Below are 22,525 nucleotides of genomic sequence, written 5' to 3' on the forward strand. Positions count from 1 at the left end.
AAAAAACACGCCCAATAATGAGCTCTCTCTCTCTCTCTCTGTCTCTCTGTGTGTGTGTGTGTGTGTGTGTGTCTCTCTCGCTCTCTCTCTCTCTCTCTCTCTCCGTCTTGAATTACTCCCTTTGTTTCTGTGTAGCCGGTGATGCTGAAGAAGACTCTGCAGTGTCTGGAGGGAATTCACTTGAGTCAGTCTGGAGCTCTGCTCATGCTTTATGTGGACAAGTTGTTGAGCACACCCTTCCGTGTGCTGGCACGCATGGTGGACACACTTGCCTGCAGACGAGTGGAAATGCTGCTCGCTGAGACTTTACAGGTCACACACACACACACATGCCTGATATCATACGCAGCAGTTTAAATGGTACTTTTATACTTTGGAACCTGGCAGCAAATTCCATGCAAGGAAGTTTATAAATATTTTTCCAAATGTGTGTTTAGCACAACAAAAATCAAATAAGTTGAATTAACTTGTAATAGGCTACATTTTCCAAGGCAAAAGCAGTCAAAATATGATTTATCCTCATATGTGATGCAGGTTTGTCTGTTTTTTTTTTTTTTGTGAACAGCAAGTGTTCCATCGAATCTGACATTTGGCCTACTTTCATACGTGGTACTGAAATCAAGTACAGGTCAGATATGCAGCTAGACAACCTCAGTCTGAACAGGCTTTGTCCTAATTTCATCTAAAATGTTGTGCCAAATCACACACGTATGTATTTTATGCACTGAGTCATCGCTGCATTGTTAGCTTAGCATCGAGCGCCACACTATGGCTAGGTTTTGCAGACTGCTTTTCAGTGCAGTAAACGTGTTACAGATCTTAAAATCCATCAAAGATCTAAAGCTGTTGGTCATTTCTCTGAGTGGATGTGAGCATCTGTCAAGAACTATTACTACACTGTTACCCCTTTACTTAAAAATAGTGATGCAGCAGCGCTTTAGTCTTTTAGCTCCTCATCTTTATACTTCGTCTCAAACAAAGTGAAGTTTTTTTTATGTCATTATTTAACATAATTTTGTGGAACGGCGACATTGACAATAATTCAAACGAGCTGAGGTTGAACTTCAATTTCTTCTGTCTTTTTCCTCTGTAGAATAGCATAGCTCAGCTGCCAGTAGAGGAGCTGGACAGGATCCAACAGTACCTCCAGACCAGCGGCCTAGCTCAGAGGTAATTCTGTGTTTGTCAATTCCTGTGGTGTTTCCTCATGACTCCACGCACTGAATTATTCATTTATTGTAGCATGATACTATACGGTGTACACAGAAGTGAAGGGTCCGCTGTTCATTAAAAACCCCCGTTTTTTGTTTTCCACAGGCATCAGAGGTTCTACTCCCTGTTGGACAGGTTTAGAGCCACCGTTGCAGAGGAAACCACAAGCCCCTCCCCTCCCATCACATCACACCCGCTGGACGGGAATCCGCCCCCTGGCCCAGAGAGTGTCACAGCCAGTAAGGTGAGATTCATCACAGGGTTCGTAAAACTGACTTGATTTTTTATTGTCTTATTGTGGGGGGGTTGTTGTTTTTTTGTACCACAGCACTATTGAATTCTCAAATCTGATTGGTCAGAAGGTGTTGATTCATTTTCTATAACAACAGCTCTGACTACAGATGACAGGTTTATATTTTAAGATCAATTTAAAGATTTTAAGTTTGTGTAGTAACGGGCTTGTCTGGTGGTCACTCTACTTAAACTAAAACTAAATATGACCAGATCTTATGAACGCGTGTTTAACGAAGCCGTATGATTGTTAACGTTGCGAAGCGTTCTCTAAGGAGACCTTTATTTAACATTCATGGAAGGGAGTCTTCAGTGTCACCGTCAGCACGAGAGAGTCTTCAGGACAGAGGACATTGTGCTTTCCGATCTGTTTATATCTGTTATAACGTGAGTGAAAACAAGACTGATTTGAAAACATTAAATATTGTTTATTACATTTCATGTTATAAGATGAAAGTACAGGTGCATCTCAAAAAAATTGACTATCGTGGAAAAGTTTTTTTTTTTTTCTTTTCTGTAATGTAATTAAAAAAGTGGTACTTTTCATATATTCTATATTCATTACACATAAAGTGAAATATTTTAAGCCTTTTTTTGTTTTGATCTTGATGATTACGGCGTACAGCTCATGGAAATCAAAAATCCAGTATCTCAAAATATTAGAATAAAGAATTTATAATACAGAAATGTCGACCTGAGAAGAGCTTTATGTGTATTTCACTTTGTGTAATGAATCTAGAATATATGAAGGTTCTTTAATAAAGAAAAATATATATTTTTGAGAAGTAGCTATGGGGAGCAGAGGAATGAGACACTCTGCTTCACGTTGAGCTACATCACACCACCCTGTCATTGATCGTTATTTTCCTAATACAGCATGTCCCAAGTGTTTTAATGATTTTGTTTATAATTGATTTATTTTGTTAATAATTTTGTTTGTGTGTGTATTTTCTTGTGTGACTTGTGTGTTACAGGATTGGTATGTTGCTCTGGTGAAATCCCAGTGCTGTTTGAGAGGTGAAGCATATCTGTATGAGACAACTGATCTGCTAACCAAACTACCCCAGTCCGACTTAAACGCCGTCATGTCCTGCAAGGTACTCATCATAATCCTGTATAAGGAATACGATGATGTTTAGCTCATGCAACGGGCAAAAAGCAACTTACCAGCTTTTGTACTGCTTTGATTAGCAGTTTTATTTCATTTCAGGCTACTATAATATCTCTGGTACTAATACTAACTCCATATCCTCTTTAACCCTTCACTTTGTGTCTCTCTGTCTCAGGATTTTAACCTGTGTCTGCTGGCTCCATGTTTGAGTGTTGGCCTGCAGAGGCTGTGGAGAAATCAGGGAGTGGTTCTGTTTGAGACCACCCTCCAGGTGATTTTCGAGCATTTGTCCAGCATTACAGCGCTGCTCCCCTCACCTCATCAACCGCTCCTCCTGTCCTCGCAACCCAACACGGACTCTACTTACTGGAACGCACTTAGTGGTGTATATGGTGAGTGCTCCAGCTTGTAAATGGCCCTGTTTATACGTGGTGTTAACATCTGGTAATTTAATGTGTTTCAAATATGTCGACTGAGTAATTGAGCCATGAACCTATTGTTGCTTTGTGCATATACGGATAAAACATTTGCCATCCCATACAAGAATTTTTTTGGGGGTTAAAATTCATTTTTAATGCGAGTCCGCTAGGGTTTTCTTTCTTTCCCTGTTGCCAAAAGAACAGTAGGGTTTATTTTTATTTATTATATAACATTTTACCTGTGTTAAAAGTGTATGCCTGTGTGTTGCAGGTGAGGCCGGATTTTACCAGAAAGTGATGAGTGTGTGTAGTGCATTGAGTCGGTATCTGATGTCTCTCCCCAAACTGCCCTCGGCGCTGCAGATCCCTCCTGCCACTGAGCACCTGATCACCTCCTTCACCACCCTGGTCATAGAGGTATATACACACACGTGTTAGGGCTGTGCGATTAATCGAATTTTCGATTATGACCTCCGACAATTATGAAAAGAAAATAACAGATCAAATGATTATTGTGCCGCATTCTGTTTTGCAACGTTCTCGTTTTGTCTCTTTGAAAAACCATGCACCATTTTTTCTTTACAGAGGTGCGCTTTCACCCCTCCCTAAAAGGCCAAACTCCCTCCCCGCCATGATGTGGCGTTTTTAGTTCAGCTCGAGCCAAGATGACAGAAAGAGAGCCTTTGGTCGACAAGAAAGATAAAACCATTTCAGCCGTTTGGAAACAATTTGGTTTCAAGGAGTCCGATGTGGGACAAAAAGAAATAACGTTTGGCGTCATTGGAAAGCTCATTTCCTCTAGTGGCATGACAGCTGGTCTAGATACGGTCATTTCCTTTCTAGAGCTCACTAATAGTGAGAAATTACAAGCTGATCTAAACCAGCAGACAGAATGTCATTGGCTAAGGAAGTTTAAAGTTCATTTCTGGCCATACAATTTGATGAAATGTGTCACATGTCACCTTTTATGCCTTCTTTTAAATTAATTATAATTGATTCCACAATTCTGATGGAGATGCAGATAAAAACGTTATTCTCTCCATTTCAACAAGTTGTTTCACAGTAACTGGTCTCAAAAACAGAAAACACATTACTCTAATTAACATTACACATGAACTAAATTCTGAAGATTAAGATTTCTTAACTTATTGAATGTTATTAATTATTATTAACATTGACTGAATTCTAAAAAAAACCTCCTGTTAGTCTCACATTCACTAAGCACAAAAAAAGCATTTCTACTTCATCATTGATATCAATCTGGTAATATATAATAATAAACTTTCTTATATATATTAACATTGACTAGATATGAAATATACTACACTACAAATATATTTTTCTGTGCAATATATACTTTTTCTCAGTCATCTTCATTTAAATCTTTCAACAATGTACTGGCCCTTTAATTCAGCGCGAGCAGCGTGGCAAATTAAAAAGTTGACTCGACGCCTGAAACACCCGCTTCACTGCTGCAGCGTCTGGTGTAAAATATTTAGCAGTGCAGAGATTACAAACTGCAGTTTTTTTCGTCATTCCACACAAGAGACATTTTCTTTACACACAGCACGAAATCGATGTTTTCCCCACCCTCTTTTGACTGACAGGATATAATCAGCCCTGATCATCGGATGCTTTTAAACTATCGGAATGTTCCTTGCTACAATTTGTATTGTAATTCAAATATCATATGATATTTTTTTTACGTATCACCCACCCCGATATCAACTCTCAATCACTTATTTTACTCTCTTCAGTCTATTAAAGATGTACATTTTTATAGGCATTACCTGTGGTAATGCTGCCAGTAAAAAGTGCACCTGTCTTTGGATGCATTCCTCACTTTTTTAACATGCATTTGTTTTCCAGTAGACACTCGGTACTTCATAGTGGATATCATGCTCTAAGATTGATATCTAAATAAAAAGAAAGTGTAATGGTGATCATTATGGCCGATGATGCTATATTTTTGTTATTACTCATAGCCTGTAGTCGGTGATCCATCCTTTTTTTTTTTTCTCTCTATCTGACCCCCAATAAGAAAGTATGGACATCCTGACACTCTCTCTCTTTTCTGTCTGTAGCTGGTGACATGGCGTCTGCTACAGGACCGGTTACCTTTCAGTATAGATGTGCAGATGAGCGTGTCCTGCCTGTGTTTGGCTCTGCAGCAGCCATCAGTGTGGACAGACTTTGCCTCTCGAACCTACCTCACGCACACCTGCTCCGTCATCCACTGTGTCCACCTGTTAATCTACGCAGGTATGTGTGAGTAGAAGGGTGGCGAACTTCAAACGTGTACTTAACTAGTTGTGTAGAACGTATGAAACTGAAGGGTTTGTTTTGGGTGTGTATTTCATGCAGTCACAGTTGGTCCAGGTGATCAACTAGTAAGGCCTGAGAGAAAGACGCACGCTGACCGCGATTCTGAGGAGGACCAGGTGGATTCGGCGAAAGGCAGTGAGTTTTACACGCACACCCACACTCGCACTCCAGAGCACACTTTGTAGCTGGCACTAGGGATGGGCCCAAGTACTTACAAGTGAATAATCATAACTTATATGTTTGTTTATTTACTTTTTTTTGTGCATATTTTGAGTCCAAATCATTAGTGTGTGTGTTTCAGACCTGTGTGAGCAGCAGTGTTGTGAGATCATGGCTGAGCTAGTGGAAAGCCTGCAGAGTGTTTTGGCTGTTGGTCACCACAGAAACAGCAATATCCCAGCATTCCTCACTCCTACCCTTAGGAATGTCATCATCAGTCTGGCCAGGCTGCCCCTTGTCAACAGCTACACACGCATCCCACCACTGGTGAGTGAAATATACACTACTGCTCAAAAGTTTAGAGACACTTGACTGAAATGTTTCTCATGAGCTTAAAAACCTTTTGATCTGAAGGTGTATGATTTTTTGTTATGATTTCTTTCGTTAGAACTTGTTTTTTTTTAAATGTATGACTTGGAGCGAAATATTCTGAAAAGCAGCCGATAAGTGTCCAACGTAGGTGGGAACTCCTTTAATACTGTTTAAAAACATCTCAGGGGATTCCTCAAGAAATCGGTCGAGAAAATGCCAAGAATACATTTCTGGAAATTCTAGACCAAGGGGTGTCTACTTTGAAGATGCTAAAATATTAAATTATTTTGATTTTTTATCACAGCATAATTCCCATAGTTCCATATGTGTTACTCCAGAGTTTTGATGACTGTGTGGGGAAAAAAAAAAAAAATGACCGGTAGTGTAGTCGGGTAGCACATTTTTTATTATACATCACTTTATCACTATCATGGTATCAATATCTTTCAAAATTTCCAAAAAGACCAAAAAAAAAAAAAACTAAACTTTTCTACATTTTGTAAAGCTGGAACTGAACCAGACTTAAATGGGGATTATATCTCATGAATCTAGACAAAACAGCCCATAATGTTGGAGTGAGGGAAAATAAAAGGTTGTAATTCCAGAAATTATTGATACTCATTGATGCGTATCCTCTAAACCAGTTGCCATCAGACGTCACCTCATTCATAAGGCCAAAGATGCTATTAAAACAAATTTGGGACAAAGCATCAGTCCGGTCTTGTTTTAAAACATAAATAAATCAATACACCCCAACAAACACCCCGAAGTTTCAGAATCCGTTGAAACACCATTAAAACCACTTTTAAAAATATTAAAGAATATGTCCCAACAGCAACTCTGATTAGTGCAACCAAGAAGCCAAGGGTAACCCTCACCGCGATGCTACCACCATCCTGCTTCACTGTGTAGATGGTGTTTTCAAGGTGATGAACAGTGTTAAGTTTCTGTCAATCACTGAAAAAATAAGCCAACCTTAAAGCACCTGGGTTGCCTGCTCTCCTGTCTCATATTAAATTTCTCCCTGTTTCTCATGTATATGTACTGTATATATCTCCCACCTCTAATGTGTAGTATGGCAGTAATCCAATGTGAGCCTTCGTGTGTGTGTGTGTGTCATAGGTCTGGAAGCTAGGCTGGTCCCCCAGACGTGGTGGGGAGTTTGGCACAGCACTGCCTGAGATTCCTGTCGAGTTCCTGCAAGAGAAAGACGTCTTCAGAGAATTCCTCTACCGCATTAATGTCCTCGGTACGAAAGAGACAGATGTGCTTGTGGTCTGATTACATGCTTATAACATCAGAAGCTCATTTTCATGTGTTGATTGGTGTGTTTTTGTCTGCTACAGGCTGGAGCAGTAGGACCCAGTTTGAGGAGACTTGGGCCACTCTGTTAGGGGTGCTGGTCACCCAACCGATCACGATCGATCAAGAGGAGGAGACTCCGCAAGAGGTGACCGCATCGAGCGTGCACCGAAACTGAACTGTTTGCTGTTTCACTTGGTTCCATCATAATCCAGCTGACCCTAAAACTGAAAAATGTTTTATGTGTAACAGGAGGATCTGGAGCGGACGCAGATAAACGTGTTGGCGGTGCAGGCCATCACCTCCCTGGTGCTGAGCGCCATGACTCTGCCGACAGCCGGGAACCCTGCAGTCAGCTGCCTGGAACAGCAGCCACGCAACAAGAGCCTCAAAGCATTAGACACCAGGTGCATTTCCTTTTATAATGGTTGTTGAGGTTAAACTTATAAACTAGCGAACAGAAGATCAGATCAACAGGACAGCACGAGAGAAACTGCTCTTAAGACTTACTCGCTCAGTTATTCACTTGCATTATGGGCTGTCTTTACTGTAAACGGTTTTTGAAAAACCCAGAAACCTAACTGACTAGGCTAAAAAGTTTTAGCTGATTAAGTAGTTGGCTAGCTAATCGCATTATTATGGACTTGCATCTCATGTAAAATGTTATTCAAGTCCGCCTAGCCTATTTCTCTCTCGATTTGCTTAAGTGAGAAATTACTGTGCAAGCAGAAGCGTTACATCAGGGGTCTCCTAAGAGTATTAAATGAACAGTAATTAGATAAAAATTCAAAAAAGTCATCAGAGGCCTAAACTCATCAGTAAATGAGTTTTGAAATCTTTTCTTCCCTTTTTTTTTTTTGCAGGTTTGGGCGTAAGCTGAGGGCAATCAGAGGTGTAGTGGAGAGGGAGATTCAGGCCATGGTGTCCAAGAGAGACAATATAGCCACACACTTCCCTTACCAAGTCTGGGACCCGGTGCCATCGCTGTCATCTTCATCTGCAGGTAGAACACATAAGCAGTCCTATACATCCAAAAGTGCACATCATCTTTTTAATTTTTTTTTTTTAGCCTGTTTCCAAACTTTCTTCTTTTGTGTACAGGCACTTTAATCAGTCATGAGAAACTCCTCCTGCAGATTAACACCGAGAGAGAAATGGGCAACATGGATTATAAACTAGGCCAGGTTAGAGAGCGCAAAACAAACTAGCAACAACGTGATAAATCTTCATCTGTCCGTTAAAGGCGGTCTGATCATGTATGGCTTGTATGCTGATTGCTGTAGGTGTCGATACACTCCGTGTGGTTGGGGAATAATATCACTCCTCTGAGGGAGGAAGAGTGGGGTGATGATGAGGAAGATGAAGCTGATGCTCCTGCAACCGCCTCACCTCCGACATCTCCTATTAACTCCAGGTGAGGTCACGCGCAGACACAGACGAGGACACGGAGCTACATTCAACACACACGTACACGTTTTCTAACTCTCGCTTCAAGCTAGAAGGTGACAAAGTGGACATGCGCTATATGGGTTACAGCGATAGCAACAGTGTGTCAAGCAATGCAAATTAGGCATGTACCTAATTATCCAAGTTCAGTATGAAGCAGTAAAGTGACAAATACAACACCAATTCCAAAAAAGTTGTGAGAATTCAATGATTTGCAAATAACAAGCACATTTGCCTCCCACTTCCTGGGTTGGGGCCTTGAAACCCGCCTCCGTCCTGTGTACATGGACTTTGCATGTACTCCGCTTTCCTCCCCATGTCTAAAGACATGTGTTGTAGGCTGATCAGCATTTTCAAATTGTCTGTAGTGTGTGAATGTGTTTGCAAATGTGCCTTGTGATGGTCCCATCCAGGGTCTCCCCCACCTTATCCTGTGTAGGATAAGCGGTACAGATAATGGATGGATGGATGGATGGATGGATAGTAGGCTGTAGGCTATACATTTTAGAATGTACTAAAACAGAGGCTCTCAACCTTTTGCAACTAAACACCCCCCCCCCCCAAACATTCCCTATCATGTGACATGCTCACCTGCCATATTGGAGGAGACCAAGTATAACGATTATCTATTCTATTTAATAGCTATCTATCTATCTAGCTCTTTATCTCTCTCTCTCTCTCTCTCTCTCTCTCTCTGTACATATATATATATATACACACACACACACCATAACTATAATCTGTTTTTGATGGATAGATTTTTTTTTTTTGCTTTTGTGTTTTTTTTACTTTTTTGATTACTTTTCATAACTTAAGATTACTTACTTTTTTTTAAATAACTTTTATAAATCTATGTACTGGACAGGTATGGAACATAAATGATATAAAATGTTTCTGAACACTATAACTACTTTGAACAAGAGAACTAGGCAGGCTGAACTCTGCCTCTTCACAGCAAAAAGAAAATACAGAGGGAGAGAGAACGCTGGGTTTTTCCATTTATGCACATTATATTTGAAAAGCAATAAAATACAGCGAGTACCCAAATGATGTCCTGTCTGTTTTTTCTTGAAAAAGTTTGCGCCCCCCTTCTGATCTCTCCATACCCCCCCTGGTTGAGAACCACTGTACTAAAAGAAACAGTGGGCACCCAGGAGCAACAGCTGTAGCAGTTGCTACACATCTACAATAGACAAACTACATGCGACACTAGCGAATTGTCACGTTATTGTGAGCCTAGGGTAAAGCAGGTCCTCCTGGCATAGTATATTACTCATCAGCTGTGCATGAAATTAGACTTACACTGGTGTGCTGCCTGTCCCCTCTCTTATTCAGGAAGCACCGAGCTGGGGTTGACATCCACTCCTGCTCCCAGTTTCTCCTGGAGCTCTATAGCCAGTGGATCCTCCCTGGCAGCCCCAGCAGCAGAAAAACTCCAGTGGTGCTTATAAGTGAGGTGGTGAGATCGGTGAGTTTGTGTTTACTTTCTGATTGTGTGAGGGGAAGCTAGTTCTTGTGCTTCTCTGTTTTATTCCTGCTCTTTGTTCATGTACATTAAGGCTGAATGATGATAAAATAAAATTGTTTTTGCTTTATTTTGATTAACTTTAATGTCTTTATTATTTGTAACAATAATTTAGCCAATTTAGTTGCATTACACTGTTTGTATGTTAGTTGATACAACTGCTCTTTAATCACGTTAATTGAATTTTGAGACTATAAATAAATAAATGCATGTATATCCAGTTGCGGGCATTGTAAGACGAGCTTATGTTGTCTGGTGATGTTTAGTTTTACATATGTAGCCTAATAAAAGTGCAATTGTTGCCCATCTTTCTCTGATAAGTAACATTTATATCATAGTTTTGAGTTCTTGAATCTGATTGGTCAGAAAGTATTGATTAATTTTCTGTAATAGCAGCTCTGATAATAGTTGCAAGACAAATCACAGGTTTATATCGATGCGCTTGTTATCATTTCTGTGGTAACAATGTACACGGGCACGTGTATGGTGGACACTCCTCATAAATGTTTTTTTTTCTTCATTTAATTTTTTTTAAATCATGTGAAAAGGATAAAGCTTTTTATGAGATGATATCTAGCATTTTCTAGAATTAACTTTCTAACAGTCGAAGGCAAACTGTAACCTTGGGTTTCCTCCAGTATCGTAATCGATAATGTTTAGTTCACAGATAAAGCCAAAAATCATGATTAAATTATAAATAGCTTTATTTCATAATGTTCATTGTGTCTTTCTCGCCGTTTGTCTTATAAGCTGTTGGCGGTGTCTGATCTGTTCACGGAACGGAATCAGTTTGATATGATGTTTTCCACTCTGATGGAGCTGCAAAAGGTTCACCCTCCAGAGGATGAGATCCTCAACCAATACCTCGTCCCTGCTATCTGCAAAGCAGCTGCTGTGCTGGGCATGGTGAGTGTGTGTGTGAGTGTGTGTGTGAGTGTGTGTGTGAGTGTGTGAGTGTGTGTGTGAGTGTGTGTGTGAGTGTGTGAGTGTGTGTGTGAGTGTGTGTGTGAGTGTGTGAGTGTGTGAGTGTGTGAGTGTGTGAGTGTGAGTGTGTGAGTGTGTGTGAGTGTGTGTGAGTGTGTGTGAGTGTGTGTGAGTGTGTGTGTGAGTGTGTGTGTGTGAGTGTGTGTGTGTGAGTGTGTGTGTGTGTGTGTGTGTGTGTGTGTGAGTGTGTGTGTGTGTGTGTGTGTGTGTGTGTGTGAGTGTGTGTGTGTGTGTGTGTGTGTGTGTGAGTGTGTGTGTGTGTGTGTGTGAGTGTGTGTGTGTGAGTGTGTGTGTGAGTGTGTGTGTGAGTGTGTGTGTGAGTGAGTGTGTGAGTGAGTGTCTGTGTGAGTGAGTGTAATTTAAGATGTAATTTAAGATGTAATTTATGCTTGCTTAATTATGATGTGTGTGTGTGTGTGTGTGACAGGATAAGGTGACAGCAGAGCCTGTGTGTCGGCTGTTGGAGTCGTCACTGAGGAGCACTCATCTCCCCAGTCGAATTGGAGCGCTGCATGGAGTGCTGTATGTGCTGGAGTGTGATCTACTGGACGACACGGCACGCCAACTCATACCCACTGTCAGCGAATATGTACTGTCTAATCTTCGGGCCATTGCCCAGTGAGTGAAACCCCCCCCCCCACCGCCTCCACACACACGCACACACACGCGCGCACACACACACACACACACACACACGCACTTTTACTAAATTTATACTGTCAAAACTTAGAGCTAGTCCTCGTTGACTAATATCAGATGAATAACATGTGTCCAGTAAGTTCTCCATACAGCACACTGAAAGAAATAGCATCCATCCTGATGTGACAGTGAGAGTCAGCAGCTAGTTCCCACTCGAGATGAAAGACCTCATGGCTCTGTTGAGTGTTGGATGCCTGGAGTTAAAGCTAATGGCAGAGCCTGTGTACCCTGCTGAGAGCCTAAATCAGAGATACACACACTGCATGGCTCATTATTAGCTGTGGTATCGTGTAGTATCGTGACACTGGAGATTTTTAACTCATTGATGCCAACTAAACTAATTTGTTTTGTGTGTGTGTGTGTGTGTTTCAGATGTGTGAACCTGCAAAATCAGCAGCATGTGTTAGTAATGTGTGCTGTGGCATTCTACATGATGGAAAACTACCCAATGGATGTCGGGCCAGAGTTTAACGCAGGGGTCGTCCAGGTGAGGACATGCACTCGTTCGAAAATACACTACATGGCCAAAAGTATGTGGACACATGACCATCACACCCATGTGTGGTCCCCCCGCCCCCCCAAAAAAGCTGTTGCCACAAAGTTGGAAGCACAAAGTTATATCAGATGTCTTTGGATGCTGTAGCATTGCAATTTCTAGCATGACAGTGTAAACAAAGCGAGCACCATGAAGACATGGTTTGCCAAGGTTAAATCCAATCTCATTCTTTCTCCCTAACTCTAGGTGTGTGGCATAATGCTGTCAGCCAGCGAGGAGGCCACTCCATCTGTAATCTACCACTGTGCACTGCGAGGCCTGGAGCGATTGCTTCTGTCTGAGCAGCTGTCACGCGTGGACGCGGAGACGCTAGTGAAGCTGAGCGTGGATCGCGTGAACATGCCGAGCCCGCACCGCGCCATGGCCGCCCTGGGTCTCATGCTCACCTGCATGTACACAGGTGTGCCTGGAGAGGAAGGCAGGACACATTTCAGCTCACTTTTACCCCTCCCCCCTCCCCCCACTGACCCACTTACTAACAAACATCCTGCAACCGGTCAGAACTGCCTCCACCCTCATGCTAACACATCTGACTAACACACAAACACACTTCCTTCACATAGTCCTCACAGCAAGGAGGAGAAAACGCTGCTCCTTTTATTTTGATTGACAAAATGAGATGAATATAATGTCGGACATTTTTGTTGTATGTAACGAATGTCGAAAAGAATACGTTCGGAATAGCCCAAAGAGGATTTGTGTGCTATTAATAAGAGATGCCGTTTGCTTAAACTGACTGGCAACCTTTTTTGTTTTCCCTCCACAGGGAAGGAGAGAGGGAGTCCTGGTCTGCCAATCGACACAGACCCCACAGCTCCCGATAGCGAGTCTGTTATTGTTGCCATGGAGCGCGTCTCGGTTCTTTTTGACAGGTAGAACTGCTACATCTACGATCAACATATACACTACCGGTCAAAAGCTTTATTTTTATAATTTTTTTTTATATATTTATATTTTTGAATAAAAATAGTCATTAAAACTCTGGAGTAACACAAATGGAACTGAGGGGATTATGTTTTTTGGGAATTATGTATTATGGGAAAATCCAAAATAAATCAAAATAATATAATATTTTTTAGCATCTTCAGTATAGACACCCTTTTTGTCTAGAATTTCCAGAAATGTATTCTTGGCATTTTCGCGACCGATTTCTTGAGGAATTTCCCTGAGATGCGTTTTAAACAGTATTAAAGGAGTTCACACGTACACTTGACACTTATCGGCTGCTTTTCAGAATATTTCGCTCCGAGTCAACCGTTTAAAAAAATATTTTTTAAATAAAATGTTAGTTTTCTAATGAAAGAAATGAATATGTTGGCACAATTATATTTTTGTCTACAACACCGATTTCAAACATTTAATCATACACCTTCAGATCAAACGGTTTTTAAGATCATGAGAAACATTTCAGTCGAGTGTCCACGAACTTTTGACCGGTAGTGTATGCGTATGTGTAAATATAGCTCATGCATATTAATGTTCCAGTCGAATGTATAGTTCAGTTTCTGTTAACTGCCTCATGTATTGTGCGTATCGTGTATTCAGGATCCGTAAAGGTTTTCCGTGCGAGGCGCGTGTGGTGTCACGGATACTACCGCAGTTCCTGGATGACTTTTTTCCACCGCAGGACGTCATGAACAAAGTCATCGGAGAGTTTCTGTCCAATCAGCAGCCGTACCCACAGTTTATGGCCACAGTGGTATATAAGGTGGGCTTTATATTGTTTTTAAATTGAAATTGACTTCCTCTGTTATTTATTATGCATTAGTGATGCTTTGAGCTAATAAGTATATTGCGCTAGAACGCCCACCACAAACCAGCTATGGAGAGAAGAGTGATTTAGCCAAATCAGGGATGAGAATTATTAGGGGGCCGTGATAGAGAAGGGTCAATGGGGGAATTTCACCAGGACACAGGGGTTATACCCCTACTCTTTTACCATAAGTGTCCTGGGATTTTTAATGACCACAGAGAGTCAGGACCTTGGTTTAACGTCTCATCATAAAAACGGTGCTGTTTTTACAATATAGTGTCCCCGTCAATTCAGTTACAGTTACACAGTAACTGCACCATACTGGGGCATTCGGCCCCACACAGACCACAAGGTGAGCACCCTCTGCTGGCCTCACTAATACACTTAAGCTATGGGCCTCTCACAAACTCAAATTTAAACTGTCAAGGCAGATGGTTTCTTTTTATGCAAAAGAAAATCAAGCTTATAATGTGATTTTTTTTAAAAACCAATTTTTTTTTTTGATTTTCCATGACAAGCCATTTTAACGTTAACTGCAATGTCAGATTAGCCGTGTTATAATTTGTGCTCTTTGTTCCAGGTGTTTCAGACACTCCACGCCACTGGTCAGTCCTCTATGGTGCGAGACTGGGTGCTGCTCTCGCTTTCCAACTTCACACAGAGAACACCTGTTGCCATGGCGATGTGGAGCCTTTCCTGTTTTTTCGTCAGCGCCTCCACCAGCCAGTGGATATCTGCCCTGTATCCTTAAACATGGTTTCACATATGTACTCTCTTACTTACTCACTCACGTGTGCCATTCCTCCTGGTTATTATTCTCAACTTTTAGAGGAGGACCACGTAGCCACAAAGCTTCTCTACAAGTATAGTCTCCATGTTCTAGTGTACTGGTATTAAAAAAAAATATGTACCATGGAGATATAAACTACTTTTAGTGCGCAGTAGCTTCATGTAAAACAATGTTTTAATGATAGGTAAATTAGGTCGGCTCAGTTTATTTAGCCATGTAATCCCATTGTTAATCCCCATGAATTACAATCTCATTGCAGTCCCATAACAACTATTTGTTTTTGTTTTTTGTCTCCATTGTTGACTGTGTTACTGTATTGCCGGTGTTGCTTTTTTTTTCTTTTCTTTTTCTTTTTTTTTTTTAAAAACCATCGCAACAATCCCTGGCAGCCCGTTGCTAAGATCACAAGATCTTTTGGGTAAGAGACATGCATTTGATGCTGTTTACATGCATTTATGCAGGCTTGTCCCAGGGGTCCAAACACTTTTGAACCCATAAAATAAGAAATGGAGCAGTCCTGGACATTTGAATATGAGGCCTGTAAGTGCAACCAGAAAATGGTTACACAGAAACAAAGTGAGCTAGAGGTAATTAGGGATCATTTTTCCGTCCGTTAGCATGTTTCGTTTTTAGTTCGGCCGTCCTCACATCTGTATTTGGAGCCGCGCTACGTATTTGTAGGATCCCGTGCCGTCCTCCTATTGGTCAGAATTTAAGAGTTAAATGACAAAGTCGCTGCCAGAACTTTCTCGTAGACTCTCTTTGGTCGCAGTGGCAGTAAATCAGCTGTTGATGAGCATATCACTTAAAACTGTAGATCGTAGCACTAAAATCAGGCCAAAAAAATTGTACAGTGTACAAACCTGTCCTTCTTCAACAGTTTTTATCTTTAACTCCTCTCGCTTCCTCCAGCCTGCCTCACGTGATCAGCCGCATGGGCAAGGCAGACACCGTGGACATTAGCCTATTCTGTCTGGTAGCCATGGACTTCTACCGACACCAGATCGATGAGGAGCTGGACCGCAGATCCTTCCAGTCGGTTTTTGAGATGGTGGCATCCCCCGGTAGCCCTTATTACCAGCTGCTGTGCTGTCTGCAGAGCATTCACCAGGACACGCCACTATGAGGCATACACTTCGAGCAGGACATAGTAATCTAGTGGGTGTAGACCGTTTCCTTTTACCTTCACCATAGGACCAAACCACAGAGGCAACATAGTACACATTTAATAACCAGCTTTACAAAGAGCAACCATGGAATGTCACCTAACGTATGAGCTCTGCAATAGAGTCTTGTTAATTGTGAAACATGACAGGAACAAATCAGTACTCGAGTTAGATGTAATGTCTGAAAGCGAATGTGGGGATTAAAAAAAACCAAGATATACTCCTCGAAACCCTCCTTACTGCTAGCTGACATTCGCAGTGAACAGATCATGGTACAAATCCTTTCCTCTAGGTTTTAGGATTTCATTTTTCCAGCCTCGCGGCTTTGCATCTCTTGCTTCGCGTTGTCACTTTCAAAACTGTCCAAGAACCCACAAAGTTAAGTGCTCGCTCAAACATAATATCTGCATGAAAGAGTAAACATTTTTAGCAGAAGACGTCTCTTCCTGAAGTCATTCCTTTGTACAAACGTTTGCCCGATTTGACCTTTTAGCACTTAGAGAGATTTAACTGTAAACTGACGATGTATACTGTATACGAACTGTATACTGCCTCGTCTGAGGAAACTTGCGTAAGCCATGTTGAAACAAGATGATGACATTATTTCCATGTTTTTGAAATGTAAAATGTGCTTGATTTTTATATATATATATATATATATATATATATATATATATATATATATATATATATATATATATAAAAATTTTTAGGGCTGTGAGATGGTAGAATCGACTGGCACAAAGTTAATCATTATCTAACAACTCCAGTCGGCCCTCTCTCTCTCTCTCTCTTTTTTTTTTTTTTTTTGGTAGTTTTTATGTTTAAATATTTTTAAAAATTTGAATAGAAATTTGATCCTCAGTCATGAAAACGTGAAGCTTGAGGCTTGAACCAGCCGTAGTGCCCTGTGTTTTTAGATTGTGGGGTCGTCGCAGATAAGAACACAAAGTGAGCTTGTTAAAGTGGTGTAACGCACGTACGGTGATGTGATGTAAACCGGTTCCACCTTCTGAACTCGATTTTTGAAGTTTGAATTGTTTTAATTCTCAGGATGTAATGTGATTTCTCGATCTAGTGTCGCGGCCGGAAGTCTATTTTTTATGTTGTGTAGAAAAATCATGTAAAATGTATGTAAGAGAAGAAATATTTGTGTTATACTACTAAAAAATCCGCTGCATGTGAACAGCCATCAGATGACAGATGGCGTAAAGAGACTACATTTACTGAATGTTTGCAAACCACTTCCCTCGACGTAAACGGTGTGCGTGTAACCATAAACTGACAACTTTCGCTCTCCGAAGGCTTGGAGCGAACAATCAGATCGGAGGCGTTTAAACAACTGAGGCGTCCCTTCGCTGTAAATAGACGCCTGTGCGCATCTCGTATATATTTAGCCTGCAGCATGCCGTTGTCCGCTTTTAATGTTGGGTCTTCGTGTGCTGTTAAAACCACAGTGGAGGAGGATGCAACACTTGAAGTATGGCGACCGACTTGGAATAAATTTGAGTCTGTCATATCACGGCCGTGAGATTTCTTGCATTACTGTCATCTTGAGATATGTATCCAGTGCTGCGTTATTTTAGTGGTACAGTATAGAGAGTCTACTATTCATCCTTTTGCGTTTTCCAACTTGACGTTCACTTTTATAGACAGTATTTCTTCATGCACACACATTTCAGCTGCAGCACCACTCGAAAGTCTGTATTTCCTCAATAAACTTCTGAAAACTTCTTCAACATCCAAGCCTGGAAAACCCGAACGGGATGAATTGAATGTGAAGAAGAAGAGGAAAAAAGGCCACTCATTAGAATCAACATTAGCTTTCCTGGTTTGATTTTAGCACTTCTGTTTCCTTCTTCGAAATCTCCTCACGCCTCCCTCAGCACAACCTGCATCCTTCCCTATAGTTTGCTTAAGCTGCAACGATTCATTGCTGATTTCCATTGGATTCATTATAGCTGAGGCACAGATCAGTCAGTGTGTGGACGCTGGCAGAAGACAAGTGAGTAAAGACAGCACGGGTTATGAGACCGTTTATCTCTACTCGCTCGTCTACTGTCCTCGTCAGTAAGGATGGCTATGATAGTCGTGCACTGGAGCTTCCTGAAAACCTCTATCGGTGTGTTAAATATTCCACACTCACTCAACCTGCAAGCTGGTGGAATGAAGACAGAGTTGTTGTATTTACTGTAATGGCATATTTTAATATAAAACTACTGGACAGATTATCATGTAGTAATAAACTGAATAAAATGTTTAAAATGTTTTTGTTGCTGTTGATTTGCATTTCTTTTCCACCCTCCACATATTTGTCCTCATTATTTTCTTAACTATTTTCAGTTTCTCATTTTGATTTTCGTGCTCGTCCTAGTCTGCGTTTAATGTCAGTCCCTTCATGTCAGAGTGTTTACTAATTGCTTTAGACAGCTGGTTTGGACAGTGTGTGGTGATAATCCTCTCAGGCACTTAGCACTCCTTTCAGCGGGGCAGGGGATTAAATGAAATCTTGGGCTGGACAAGAAGGAGGCGAGATCTATTAGCATGGGAAATGAGAGAACTTCCAGCCTCGACAGATTGTGTGTCCATGTGACAAATTGTCCATGGGTGACAAATTAAAGGGGAAAAAAACCAAAACAAAACCTGGTGACTGTATTACGCTGTAGAGGGCATTTATCCTTTTAGAGCAGGGGTGTCCAATCTTATCCGGAAAGGGCCGGTGTGGGTGCAGGTTTTCCTTCCAACCAAGCAGGGGCCACACCTGATTCCACCTGTTTAATCTGTTTATCTTGGCTTTCAATAGACTCAGGTGTGGCTTCTGCTTGGTTGGAATGCAAACCTGCACCCACACTGCCCCCTTCCGAATAAGATTGGACACCCCTGCCTTAGAGTGAAGAGTCGATGCAAATCGAGACAAAGGTCTCTCCAAAATCCTTCCCTCCAAAAAGCCCAGAGTGCTCCGATTGGCCAGCTGACCCATTGTGTTGTGATTGGCCAAAAACCTCAAGCGTGTGTCGGAAATGTAACGCCCTTTACAGTAGTTGCGAGCTTCGGCTTCCAATGCTTCAAAAGCAATTATAAACAGTTTTACTGTATCAATTCGAGCCCAAGTCAGATTACGAAAATGCGAATGATCGAGCAGATCAATATGAAACCAACTTTGTAAGCAGGACTTGAGCAGAACGTTTCACAGTGGTAAGTTTTTTTTATTATGTAACTCTAATAACTTTCAAATACAATATTATAACAGTTTAATATGTCTTCTTCACTGTAACATCTTTATGTCCTGAAGTGACAACATAAAATACAGTTTAAAATTTTTTTAATTAATTAAACATTTAAAAATTATGGCGGCGTTATGCTGATATTTCAAATAGTGACGTAGACGTTTGTGGAAGTAACGTCTAGACTTCGAGCGAGGCATTTTAGGCAGGAATGGATGTGTTCTCTGGTAGATAGAATAAATCCATTTGTGGGAGACTATGAGCTTTCTAACTTCGCAGATCTAATACATGCACAAACAGATACGTTACACACTAAAGGAAAAGGAAAACATTAAAAAGCATCATATGAACCCTCTAAAAAAAAAACAACATGCAGCTTATCACATTAACCAGAAACTGGAAAGCACAAAGTCCTCTATCCTGAAGACCGCTGTGGTGGACAACGTAGCTATACTGTAAATATATGTTACAAAATTCTAAGACCGCTATCATAAATGTTAAGCAATAGAGAAAAACATTTCAATGGTTATACATTTTTTGTTGTTGATCAGTAAAGTTTTTTTTTAATCTGTTTATTATTATACTATTGTGAAGCGTCCAACATGCAAGTCCCTGTGAATGAGCTGTTAGTATAGAAATGATAATGTGTTACAATGAGTGCATTAATATGAGCCGCTGTTACAGAAAATCAACACTTTCTGGCCAATCAGATTTGAGAATTCAACAGCGCTGTGGCATAAATGTATTATTTTCTGTTCTGAGAAAAGCTTTCTTTTCTGTTGTTTTCGGCGTCTCTCAGAAAAATCTTACTTACTCTTCGAACACATTTTAATAAGTAAATGATAATGCAGTTAATATGAAACTTACAACTGAGGTCGTACGTTTACATACGCCTTGCAGAATCTGCTAAATTTTCATTTAAATAAATAATAAATAAGAGGGATCATAAAAATTTGTTCTGCCTTGAGTAAGTTATTTCACATAACAGATGTTTACATAAAGTGCACAAGACACAATAATAACTGAATTTACACAAATAAACCAGCTCAAAAGTTTACACTCACTCGATTATTAATACTGTGTGTCGTTACCTGAATGATCCACGACTGTGTTTATGTTTTGTGAGAGTTGTTCATGAGTCCCTTGTTTGTCCTGAGAGGTTAAACTGCCCACTGTTCTTCAGAAAAATCCTCCAGGTTCTACACATTCTCTGATTTTCCAGCATCTTCTGCATATTTGACCCCTTTCCAACAGTAACTATATGATGTTGAGTTCCGTCTTTTCACCCTGAGGACGACTGAGGGACTCGTACACAACTATTACATAAGGTGCAAACATTCACTGATTCGCAAGAAGGTACAGTAACACGATACATTAACAACCAGGTGGTGTAAACTTTTGAGCAGGATGATCGGTGTACTATCACAAAACATAAACAGTTTTCGATCATCCGTGTAGCAACACACAGTATTAAGAATCGAGTGTATGTAGTGTTAAACAGGTTTATTTGTGTAAATTTTAGTTGTTATTGTGTCTTGTGGACTATATGTAAACATCTGTTATGTGAAATATATTATTCAGGGCAGAACTAAATAAAAAAACTAAAAGCAATTTTTATGATCCCTCATTTTAAAAAATAAATAAAATAACATTTAGCATATTCTGCAAGGCAAACGTATGACCTCAGCTGTAGTTTATGACATCATTTGGCGACTTCTACCGACTTTCCCTGAAAAGACATAGCAACACTGGTACACTGTAAAACATTTCCGGTGATTAAAATTAGAAACAAAAGTTCACCTGCTACCTTAAAAAACCTCAACTTGAAGATAACCTTTGTTCCAACTCACCAAGTTCTGTTTGACAAGTTCTACAAGTCAAGACAGTCAATTACTTTAATTTTAATTTTTCGAAAACTTATCCACCTGAGTTCCATATCCAAAACTTGTCATGATAGTTGGTGTTAAAGAGAAGAAATCAGTTCATATAACTTAACCCTCTACTGCATGAATTATTACATGTGCATCAAAAAAAAGTTTTTTATGGATTTTTATTACTTAAATTAGTTCAAGTAATAATATATTTTAACATTTGAAAAACAATTGTGTGTGTGTGTGTGTGTGTGTGTGTGGAGGGGGGGGGGTTTAGTTGGTAAATAGTTTTGTATTATTGTATTTTTTTTAATGGAGATAAATTACTTGTTGCCATATGGCAACACCATAAAATAAAGGGTTAATCAAGCCATCATATATCACAGTGTATGAAATCCATCCATCTTCTATACCGCTTATCCTCTTCTGGGTCACGGGGAAACCTGGAGCCTATCCCAGGGAGCATGGGGCACAAGGCGGGGTACCCCCTGGACAGGGTGCCAATCCATCAAAGGGCACAATCACATACACACTCACACAACCATTCATGCACTACAGACACTTTGGACATGCCATCATGCATGATGGCATTTATTTGGACTGGGGGAGGAAACCGGAGTACCCGGTGTATCCACAGCAGCACAATGGCAAGAGGGCAAAAGACTCTGAGGAAAAGGTAGGAGGTGTTTTATTTTCATGCAAACTCCGCACACACAGGGCCACGGTGGGAATCGAACCCCCGCCCCTGGCGGTGTGCGGCGAACGTGCTAACCGCTAAGCCTGACTAAACCTTTATTGCACGCTGTTGCCATATGGCAACAAGTAATTTATCTCCAGTTTTACAAGGTGATAAGGCTGAAAATGATGATAATCACTGTCTTTAACACTTTCTGACTGAATATCTTTTGGAAGAACGGTGTTCCTAACTTCAGTACATCTCCTGAGACTTGTATAATCGGTGTGTCTAGGAGCATTCAAGCTGTTCTGGTGCCCCAAAATTGATAATAAAAAAAATTCTTGATAAGGTTTTTCCTCTTTAATCTTTCACCCGTCTACATCTCGCTCGGAATCATATGAACTATGAAGAGACTGATTTCACTGCTGTGTTTGTTACTGTACACGCACGTGCACTTTTCCAAGCTTGGGGAAGTACAGTTTTTTTTTTCTTCTTCCTCTCTTCCTACAGGAATCTTGAGGTCACGTGACCAAGAAGGTCCACACAGCAGTGGTCCACTCCTTGTAAAAAAACAAAACAAAACAAAACAAAAAAAGCCCCCACTTCCACTCCACTCTCACCTCTTCTTCAGCTCCTACCATCTG

At 40.6% G+C, this 22,525-nt stretch overlaps 1 protein-coding gene across 2 annotated transcripts in view; it reads left to right on the plus strand.

Moving 5' to 3' along the window:
- The window catches only part of htt (huntingtin), a 52,465-nt gene extending 35,720 nt beyond the window's left edge, over window positions 1-16,745 (plus strand). The window contains exons 43-66 of one of the 2 annotated variants that reach the window (XM_053621926.1): window positions 136-312; window positions 1,094-1,170; window positions 1,318-1,456; window positions 2,478-2,600; window positions 2,790-3,006; window positions 3,305-3,450; window positions 5,118-5,295; window positions 5,398-5,493; window positions 5,660-5,844; window positions 7,012-7,138; window positions 7,236-7,339; window positions 7,444-7,598; window positions 8,055-8,194; window positions 8,293-8,375; window positions 8,475-8,605; window positions 9,973-10,105; window positions 10,913-11,068; window positions 11,574-11,764; window positions 12,218-12,332; window positions 12,588-12,819; window positions 13,168-13,273; window positions 13,947-14,109; window positions 14,735-14,895; window positions 15,857-16,745. In XM_053621926.1, coding sequence (XP_053477901.1) covers window positions 136-312; window positions 1,094-1,170; window positions 1,318-1,456; window positions 2,478-2,600; window positions 2,790-3,006; window positions 3,305-3,450; window positions 5,118-5,295; window positions 5,398-5,493; window positions 5,660-5,844; window positions 7,012-7,138; window positions 7,236-7,339; window positions 7,444-7,598; window positions 8,055-8,194; window positions 8,293-8,375; window positions 8,475-8,605; window positions 9,973-10,105; window positions 10,913-11,068; window positions 11,574-11,764; window positions 12,218-12,332; window positions 12,588-12,819; window positions 13,168-13,273; window positions 13,947-14,109; window positions 14,735-14,895; window positions 15,857-16,070 — 3,549 coding nt within the window. In that variant the 3' untranslated portion in view covers window positions 16,071-16,745. The remainder of the gene's footprint in view (window positions 1-135; window positions 313-1,093; window positions 1,171-1,317; window positions 1,457-2,477; window positions 2,601-2,789; window positions 3,007-3,304; window positions 3,451-5,117; window positions 5,296-5,397; window positions 5,494-5,659; window positions 5,845-7,011; window positions 7,139-7,235; window positions 7,340-7,443; window positions 7,599-8,054; window positions 8,195-8,292; window positions 8,376-8,474; window positions 8,606-9,972; window positions 10,106-10,912; window positions 11,069-11,573; window positions 11,765-12,217; window positions 12,333-12,587; window positions 12,820-13,167; window positions 13,274-13,946; window positions 14,110-14,734; window positions 14,896-15,856) is intronic. The other variant, XM_053621927.1, reaches the window with a different exon arrangement.
- Window positions 16,746-22,525: the final 5,780 nt, after the last annotated feature.

The sequence above is a fragment of the Ictalurus furcatus genome, chromosome 3, assembly GCF_023375685.1.
Source record: "Ictalurus furcatus strain D&B chromosome 3, Billie_1.0, whole genome shotgun sequence".
NCBI lineage: Eukaryota > Metazoa > Chordata > Actinopteri > Siluriformes > Ictaluridae > Ictalurus > Ictalurus furcatus.